Source organism: Gekko japonicus, unplaced genomic scaffold, assembly GCF_001447785.1.
Source record: "Gekko japonicus isolate JY-2015 unplaced genomic scaffold, Gekko_japonicus_V1.1 scaffold167, whole genome shotgun sequence".
NCBI lineage: Eukaryota > Metazoa > Chordata > Lepidosauria > Squamata > Gekkonidae > Gekko > Gekko japonicus.
In genome coordinates, this window is record NW_015164670.1 from 437,377 (window position 1) to 447,142 (window position 9,766).

At 48.4% G+C, this 9,766-nt stretch overlaps 1 protein-coding gene across 1 annotated transcript in view; it reads left to right on the top strand.

Moving 5' to 3' along the window:
* Positions 1 to 9,766, top strand: part of PHACTR4 (phosphatase and actin regulator 4) — a 60,585-nt gene that overhangs the window by 37,698 nt on the left and 13,121 nt on the right. The window contains 2 exon segments of the mRNA XM_015409202.1: positions 1,166 to 1,537; positions 8,309 to 8,879. Of these exon segments, the coding sequence (XP_015264688.1) occupies positions 1,166 to 1,537; positions 8,309 to 8,879 (943 nt within the window).

Genomic DNA, 9,766 nt, shown 5'->3' on the forward strand with positions numbered 1-9,766 from the left:
TTCCATCAGCGCAGTCCTTATGTCATGCATCACGGAGGCCTACAAGGCGTCGGGAATGGAAATTCCCAAAGGGATCACGGCCCATTCCTTGAGAAGTGCTGCGACCAATGCGGCGTTCACGAATTGAGCTTCAGTCGAGGAGGTCTGCAGGGCTGCTACTTGGACGTCGGTATCTACCTTCATTTGTCACTACAAGCTAAACACAATTGCGTCAGCCGCCGCAGTATTTGGAAGAAGAGTCCTTCAGCACATTCTCCCTTTGGCTGGCGATGATGACCCACCCATTTAAGGGACACTGCTTTTGGAGGTCCCATGACTTTGGCACTTACCGTGAAGGGTCCTTCTCCTCTGAGGTTAGGAGGACATCTCGGCCCTCCCGCTTTCATCATCGTTCTTTTGCCTGTGTTTCTCTGTGCTGTTCTCTTCTTCTTCTTCTGTGTTCTTGTTCTACTGTTTTATAGTACTATCATTAATGTTGGAAGTTTACCTGCTTACCTCAGGGGAGTTAGCCTTAGTTGATACTCACTGCTTATGGAGTCCCAGAACTGAGGGGCAGGGCTATTCCCAAGGCACCAACAGGAAGGAGAAAAAAGTATTTCCTGCCTCCCTAAAGGAACGATGGGAATAACCCATGGAGATGTCCTCCTAACCTCAGAGGAGAAGGACCCTTCACGGTAAGTGCCAAAGGTCGTTCCCCTGGACTACCAGCAGCAGCCTGTGCCTGCTGCATAAATAGATCAAGATGAGCTGATCAACTCAGACTGTATCCCACTTGAACATTCCATCATGATTGTTTCTGCCATCTCTATGAAATACTGTTATTACTAGTTCTGTTGTCACTAGCACTTTATGATATTCGGATTGTTTATGATTGTTTTATAATTGTTATTTTATGCGTTTTAACCTTTTATGTAAGCTGCCCTGAGCCTGCTTTGGCGGGGAGGGCGGGCTATAAATTGAATGAATGAATAAATAATAAAATGTAGAGTCTAGTCCAGTAACACCTTAGAGACTGCTGAGACTTTTAAGGTATAAGCTTTTGAGAATCAAAGCTCCCTTTGCCAGATGCCAGGTATCTCGAATCTAGCTCTTCTGCTTTTGAGATGGGTACTTTTAGAGATCTCCATCATAACTAAAGAAATTTTTTTACTTATTTCTCTTTTAGGATGGTCTGGTGGTCACCTCAATTCGGAACCGGCACCCAATCCTGAATCTCATGCCCCCAGGCAACCTCTGCTTCCTCCAAAACGGCCGTTGTCACAGCCCACTTCCCAGGAGGCGAGCGACACATATGTGCCGGATCTTGTCCCTACCAGCACTGCAAGGACTATGCCTTCCTCCACAACAGCAGCAGCCACCAGCGCAGCAAAGGGGGCCAATTATTCCACCGCTCCTTCCCCGGCCCCCAGGACTGTGCCCTCTGCTTACACAAATGCCTACACGACCGCTCTCACGAGCACTACCAACACAGTCCCTGCCAAGCAGCCCCCCGTCCCACCTCCAAAGCCAGTTAATAGGAATAGCAACCCTTTAATAGGTAAGTGGGCTTGCTCTTTCGTGCATACAGTTGAAGCAGCTTAATCAAAGTGCTGCCTCTGTTATCCTTTGATGGACCCTTGCTTGGCCTTGGTTAAGGGTGTTTACACCCAAAAAATGACCTTCCTCCGATTTATGTATCTATTTTCACCTTGGAGATAGATCAAGATGGGTGGGTGTGTTTATCTGTAGCAGTAGAAAAGAGCAGGAGTCTAGTAACACCTTAAAGACTACCAGAATTTGTGGCAGGTTATGAGGCTTTGTGCATCACTGCTCACTTCTTCACAGCAGCTCATCCCCTGCCACAAACTTTGTTAGTCTTTAAGGTGCCACTGGACTCTTGCTCTTTTCTACCTCGTTATCTTTGTTGCTCTTGCCACCACAGTACACGCAGCTGTGTCTGTTCACAGATTACGTACACCCCACCCAAAGGCAAGAGCCGTGTGGTCTGCCTTTTCAGCCACTGCATGAGTTTAATTCTGTTTTGATGTTTATTTTATTTTATTAATTCAATTTATACCCCGCCCTCCCCGCTAACAGGCTCAGGGTGGCTGGAATATAGTGTTGGAATCTAGTGGATGGGCTTCAAGTCCCAAAGTATATAGTGGATGGGCTTCAAGTCCCAAAGATTTTGGTTGCAGCAGAATTAAATAGAAGTCCAACAGCATTGTTACAGACTAACAAAATTCATCACAGCATGAGCTTCCGTGAGTCATATGCATAGAGAGGATACACTCATAGCAGAAATATGTATACCGAAAGTTACAGTATTTCTGCTGTGGGTGTACACTGTGCACATCTGATTAGGAGAGCTTTGACTCATGCATGCTCGTGCCAGAATGAATTTTGTTAAGCATTAAATGGAAATCTGACGTAGTACTCCCCCTACAAGGTAACAGAACCTCAAAAGCAGTCGCATCTGTTAACAGCTGTTCACAAATGCTGCCCCAGAAGCTAAAAGGCATTCTATACACCTGTTGTGCAAATACCTTGGAGGGCCATGTTTCTCAGTGCATGGCTAGCAGTGCTGTCCTAAGCAGAGCTGTACCCTTCCAAGCCTGTTGATCTCTCCTGAGTATTTTTGGAGACTTCTTGGAGTGAGGTTTAGCATAGCACTACTGCTGTTTAAACTGGGGTTTGTGTAAGAGGCCAGCGAGGTATAAACGGGGGTGCGAGGATGGTTCAAAGGCCCTGTTCCTTAATATGTCTTTCATCCTCCTGTTCTTCTTTCCTTCCCTGCATCCAGGGTCAAATCAGGATGACATGTTTCTTTAACTGGCTGCTGAGTCTTTGCGTATTCTTACACCATTGCCCTAGTAGTATCTTGAACACACATGAAGGTGTCTTATACTGAAACAGACTACTGGTCCATTAACGTCATTATTGTCTACTCAGACTGGCAGTGGCTCTCCAAGGTCTCAGGCAGAGGTATTTCACATCACCTGTTACCTGAATCTTTTAACTGGAGATGTTGGAGATTGAACTTGGGACCTTCTGCATGCTGGGCAGATGCTCTGCCATTGGGCCATGTCCTCTCTGAGACTCCTGGCAGCTCCTCCACCCCTTTCCAGTGCCAGAAGTGCTCATTTCTGTATAATCCTGCAGTGCTTCTCCAACTTCCTGAAGCAGGACTCTCTTCTGAGCTTTGCCTTTTCTGGGACCTTGTAGTGTGTGCCCAGAATGCAAAAGGCTGCATACCCATCCCTTCTCACACTGCTGGTGGTTGGTAGCAAGTCCAAGCCACTGGGAAGGAATGGAGATGATATGGTGACTCTTTCCACTGCTTGTGTGTGTGTGTGTCTCCTCTGCAGCTCAGGAGCCTGAACTTTGTACCTACTTAGGGGGTGGCGTTGTGGGTCAGGTGATAATCACCCATTCTGCATGCAGAAGGTCCCAGGTTTGATCCCTAGTATGTCCAGTTTAAAAGGATCTGATAGCAGGTGATGCAAAAGACCCTCAAGAATGCTGCTGCCACTGTAGTGGAGCATTTGGTGTGGACTAGGATATGAAGAAGAAGAAGAGATTGGATTTATACCCGAAGGCTTCTCAGAGCAGTTTACAATCTCCTTTCCCTTCTCTTCTCCACAACAGACACCCTGTGAGGTAGGTGGAGCTGAGAGAGCTGTCTTGAGAACTGCCCTTGGGAGAACAGCTCTGAAAGAATTTATGACTGACCTAAGGTCACACCAGCAGTTGTATGTGGATGAGTGGGGAATCAAACCCGGTTCTCCCAGATTATAATCCGTGCTTGTAACCACTACACTAAACCGATGAGAGTCCCAAGTCTGCTATTAACTTGCTTGGTAACCTTAGGCCAATCACACACTCTCAGCCTAGTCTACTTTACAGGGCTGTTGTGATGTAAGCTGCATTGGGCCCCCACTAGGAGAAAGAAGGGACCTAGATGGAGTAAATAAAATCAATCCAGACCTTGACAGATGAAGCTGCCATGGTGCTGCTGGGTTAGAGATGCACTTATGTGAGTGAGTTGTGACCCACAGTCTGGGAACCACTGCCTCCCAGGAAAGATCCTAGGCACCACAGGCTCCTCCTTGCATTTAAAGTCTAGGAAACCCTGCTTCTTCTCACTATTGTAGTTCTGACCAATGATATGGGGGAAGATGTGTTTGCCGCAAGCACATGGGCTGATTCAGGAACACTTGTGCCCCTGGCTACAAGGTGGCTTTCTGCGTCAAAAACAGGCTTTATCAATTTGCCAGTTGGTTTGGTCTGAGGTGTGGTGGGGATCCCTTCCGACCAACCTCTCTCTGTCTGGGGGCTTCATGACATGGGATCAGATAGCTCCAGTCAGGGGGAAAGGGACTGAAGGAACAGCTCCGGAGCAAACGACAGGGCTCTGGCATGCATGCTGGCCGAGGGCCTGCTTGGTGCATCTTAGGGTTGCCAGTTCCTGGTTGGGGTGTCCCTGGAGATTTGGAGAGGGAGCCTGGGAAGGGGGAGGGAGCTCGGCAGGGATGTGATGCCAGAGAGTCCACCCTCCAAAACTGCCGTGCCCTCCAGGGGAACCTGTCTTCTTGGTCTGGATATCAGTTGTAATTCTGGGAGACCTCCCACCTGGAGGGTGGGAACCCTGGCTGCAGCTGCTTGCCGGGGTGGGGGTGGGGTGGGGATCTTGCAAGTTGCTACAGCAACTGAACTGTGCACCTCGACTAAATTGGAAATGAAACACCAATGGAGAAGGGGGGAGTGAATGTCACTGATGTCAAGACAATTCTTCTTAGTGTTCCTGGCCTGTAGGGTGGAGCCTTGCAACACCTGTGGGTTTGAAGGTGTGGGAAGGAGGTGGAGTTCAGCTGTAACCAGATCTGGGGATCCCCCACCTGTTTCTGCACACCTGCTGAGAATCCACAGTGGGAAGCCTGCAGGAGATTTTGCCACTTTGCTCCCAAGCTTGGGCTTAAGACAGGAAGCGTAGCGTTCCTTTTTTGTTTGTTTGGGACAAACCAGGCAAATTCTACTCTGTTGAGCTCCTCCAGGCCCCGCTGCATGACCATCTAAGGGGAAGGTATAAGTAAAAAGGAACAGAAAAGAAGGCAGCAGCTGGGGCAGGAATATTGGGGGTGGGAGGAATGATGCTACATGAGAACGCCAGAGGTGTGGAGAGTGATTGGGTATAACCGAAACAACCCAACAGAATATAAACATCAAATACATTCTTATAAGCTTTTTGGGGACTGAAGCCTATTTTGCCCACATCTGACAATATTAACCATGTCAGCTAGGGTTGCCAACCTCCGGGTGGCAGCTGGAGATCTCCTGGAATTACAGCTGGTCCCAAGCGGATGGAGATCAGTTCCCCTGGATAAAATGGCTGCTTTGGAAGTCAGTCTCTCTGGCATTATGCACTGCTGAAAAATCCCTCCCCTCCACAAAGCCCACACTTTCCAGGCTCCATCTGTACAATCCCCAGGAATTTCCCAACTGAGAGCTGGCAATCCTAATGTCAACACCTGAGAAAATGTCTTTAGTCTCCAAAACGTATGCCACAGTATATCTACTAGTTCTTAAGACACCCAAGCACTGTGTGAGCATTGTAACAGACTGATGTCTCTCCCTAGCCTTCCCGTACGTTGGGGAATCTTCTCCTTAAGTGTGTGTGTGTGTGTGTGTGTGTGTGTATGTAGAGGGTAGCACAGGAAGGTTCATATTATTTAATTCCTTTATATCCTTCCTTTCTCCCCAGTAGAGCTCAGAGTGGCTGACATTGTTCTCCTCTCCTCCATTTTCATCCTCACAAGATCCCTGTGAGGTAGGCTGGGCTGAAAGTGTGTGACTGGCCCAAGGTCACCTGGCAAGCTTCCACGACACCCACGGTCACCCAGATCTTAGTCTGGCACTTTAACCCCTACGCCATGCTGGCTCTCAAAGTTGCTTGGGAGGGACCTGAGCTCATCCTAGCCAAGACCGTTGTGCAGGACATCCTCCACAAGGCTTCGCAGATGGTTTGCAAGTTTATAAACGCCAGAGCACTGCGTGGTCTTGGGAGCAGCATAGCTAATTTTGTACCCATAAAGCGTGGGAAGGTTTAATGTCGTCATGCCTTGACGCGGAGGCCCAGAGTGTGTGTGTGTGTGTGTGTGTGTGTGTTAAGGGAAGCCGAGGTCCCTGTTCAGCTGCTTAGTTGTATTCATGGGAGTGCATGTCGCTGGCAGTTGCTGGATCCCAGCTCTGTTTCTGAGTTAGGAACAGGTCACGTTTAGACAAGGCGAAGAGAATAGCAGGAGAAATACCTCCCAGGTGGGATGCCTGTGGTTGCCAGGGTCAGTGAGAACCATCAGAAATATTTGGCCCTTGATCTGTGAGAGGAGAGTTAGGAAATTTGAAGCATGAAACACGCACCAGGTCTTTGCCTACAGGGAACCTGCTATGTTTTTTGTTGTCGCTTCCTCTTGTGGTTGGCCAGGGCATTGCACCCTCTCGTCCCGCTGGTTGCAAATGTGCGTATTTGCAGATTTTCTCATACAGAACCTCCTGCTTGAAACAAACAAGGAGGACTCCCAAACTGCTGCTGAGATTTAAAATGTAAAAGATTACTCAGCCGAGGCGTGGGAAGACACATGGCACACTGTAAGGGCCCTTGCAGAAGGAACTGTTGTGAAGCCAAACACTCGTGACAGCTAAGATATCGAGGAGCTCCCAGTTCCAGTCAGCCACCTGAAACAGGCAATGTTAAGATGCTAGCAGAGGTTGAGTTGGCAGGAAGAAGAAATATGCAGGAGCTACTTAATGTTGGCCCCCTCCCCAGATCTATGAAGCCAAAACCATGGCTACCTTCTAAACGACAAGGAGCTCTGTGTCACTACAAGTGTTACTTACCCTTATTACACATTCCTGCAATCAAGGTTGACACTGTGTTGAAGCTCCTTCCATCTAGTTGTTATAGACCTGTTGTGCTGACCGCTGGCCCAGGAACCTTACTTAAGCATGGGCCTTGTGGTCCCGCAGGGTCATCTTCCCCCTTCTCTTCCTCTGGGCTTAGTCCGGATGGTTCATTATCTGTTTTGTGTTAGCTGTAGTTTGATAAGTGCAAGAGGACAAGGAGGGAATAAGACAGCAGAGAGAGCCAATATGGTGCAAAGGCTGAAATGTCAGACTAGGACTTGAGAGACCCAGGTTCAAGTCCCCACTCTGCCATGGCAGCTCCCTGGGTGACCTTGGGCCACTAGCACACTCTCAGCCTAGCCCACCTCACAGGATTGTTGTGAGGATAATACAGAGGAGGAGAGAAGCTGCTTTGGGTCCTCATTGGGGAGAAAAGTGGGGTATAAATGAAATGAATAATAAAATAGTAAAATGTGGTGGTGGTAGGAGAGCTGTGCCATGTTGCGCTACAGATAAAGAGTTCACATTTTGGAGTGTTCTGTACATTACAAACTCCCTGCAAGCAGGAGATTAGTGCAGCAAGCAGAGAGAAGGGATAGATGCTTTCTCACTGCTGTGTTAATTCCCTACTTGCATAGAGCCTTATGCGAAGGAGCGTTAAAAACTCAGATCTGCCACCTGTAGTCTGGAGTGGTGCTGCAATCCATTCTGCCACTACCAACATTATACCGCCTTCATTTTCCTGCACATGCACATGAAGGCTTAGTGTCTGCAGAGGGGCCAAATGCAGTAACAGCAGGGGTTTATGGCAGCTCTGTTAAATCCAGATGAAGGTGGGAAAAACATGACACACACCACCATAAACACCCTGGGCCAAAAAGAAAGCACTGGCTGCCAGCAGAAACTGCCTACCTAACCTCCGTATTGATGGCAGGAATTTCTGGGAAGTTACTGCCATTAGCAGTCATTATATGGAAAAACAACCACAAATCCAGCGCTTACTATTGCAATCCCCTGTGTTGGTGGTTTCAGATTTGGTAGGGTTAGATAGGGGAGCCTGTGGCGTACCCATAGGGCTGTCCTAAACAGAGTTATACCCTTGAAGTCAATGAGCTTAGAAAGGTATAGCTCTGTTCAAGATTGCACTTAGACTGCCTAGCAATTCTGTAACATCAAAAGTTTGAACCAGAGCCTAGTACATTGTAGCCACTGCACCCGGACCTCACTGGTGTTCTTTAGTCCATGTACTCTTTTGGTTATTTGCTCACAAGCACCAAGTGGGTTCTTTTCCACAGGGTGAGCATCTAAGGCTTGTGTAAAACCTACCTTGTTTGAATTACCAGCCTGCATACCTTCCTAAACCCTGTCTATGGATAAGGATGTCTGCTCTACCCAAATATAACGGCAATAATCTCTCCTCTCTTTCTAGTTGAGTTGTCTCACGCGATCAGTAGTGGCTTGAAACCTTCTCCGCCTTTGCCTCCAAAAAGAGGCATCCCGTTGAACATGTCGTCATCGCTCGAAATGGCCGCTGCCCCCAAGTCGCCCAGCGACAGGATCGTGCCATCGTCCCATTGCCTTTCCTCGATCCCAGGGCACCTGTCACCTCAACCGCCACCCTCTCCGTCGCCCCCTCCACCTGCTCACATTCCTCCCGAACCCCACTACGTTCCACTGCCTGCTTCCATCCATGAGGCAGGCCTCCCACTTTCCCCCGAACAGCTGACGGAGGCCCACCAGGATGGGGTCTCAAGTCTGGAGGCGGCCAGGAGGGCGGCCGAGCAGGGCTTTGGAGAGCCCCATGTGCCTCCCCGGCTGCCCCAGCTCCCTCTGCACATCCTCATCCAGCAGGCTTTGACGAGCCCCCTGCCAGCGACCCCACCGGGGGAAGGGTCGCACAGGGCCCACTCGCTGCTTTTTGAAAACAAAGGCCCCTTTGAGGAAAACGGCTCCGTTGGCAGGACAAGGTCGCTTCCGGTTACCATCGAGATGCTGAAAGTGTGAGTTATTTTAGAGTCACTCTTGGGAAAAGTTCTGTCTAGTCGATTCTGTCCCCCTTTCCATGCTCAGTTCCTGACATCTTTTGTGATGCTGTCCGTGCTCAGAAAACTATGGTGAGGAAGCTGGTTTTAAAACATGGCTCTTCCGACATTATTTGATGTTATGTGAGCACCAAAAGTCCTAATGTGGTAACGTTCCACTCGTAGCTTAGGATTTTAAATTGAATAAATAAAAGAGCAGGGTGTTGGCATGGGAAAAGTGCCTCTTGAGTTGGTTGGTATGGCTCTGTCTTATACGGCATGAAGAACTAGGATTAAGACATTTGCAGGTCTGTTTTTGCTTATTGCTCCGCTTTAGGAAACAGCTATCTGAACTTGTCAAATGGAATTCTGCAGCCTATGTAAAATCTGTTAATTAAGCAGGTCTTGCAAACCGAGGCCCCTGGCTTCCTTGATTGAGTCAATTCATCTCATGTTGGGTCTTCCTGGTTTCCTTTCTTTCCTCCCGGGTGCCTTCAACTTTTCTTAGCACTATTGTCTTTTCCATGGATTCTTGTCTTCTTGTAATATGAGATAAAAATAAGGCCAAGGTCAGTGGCGCAAAATAAGTAAAAATATATTACCAAATTCCCAGAATTCCCCACACATTTCGCGAACAGACTTCCTTCAGGGGAATCTGTTAGTCTTGCAGTGTTTCTTCAAAGAAGTACGGTCGGGTTAGAACGGATAAAAGGAAGTACTTCTTCACCCAAAGAGTGATTAACACATGGAATTCACTGCCACAGGAAGTGGTGGCGGCTACAAGCATGGACGGCTTCAAAAGGGAATTAGATAAGCATATGGAGCAGAGGTCCATCAGTGGCTATTAGCCACAAGGTATAGATAGG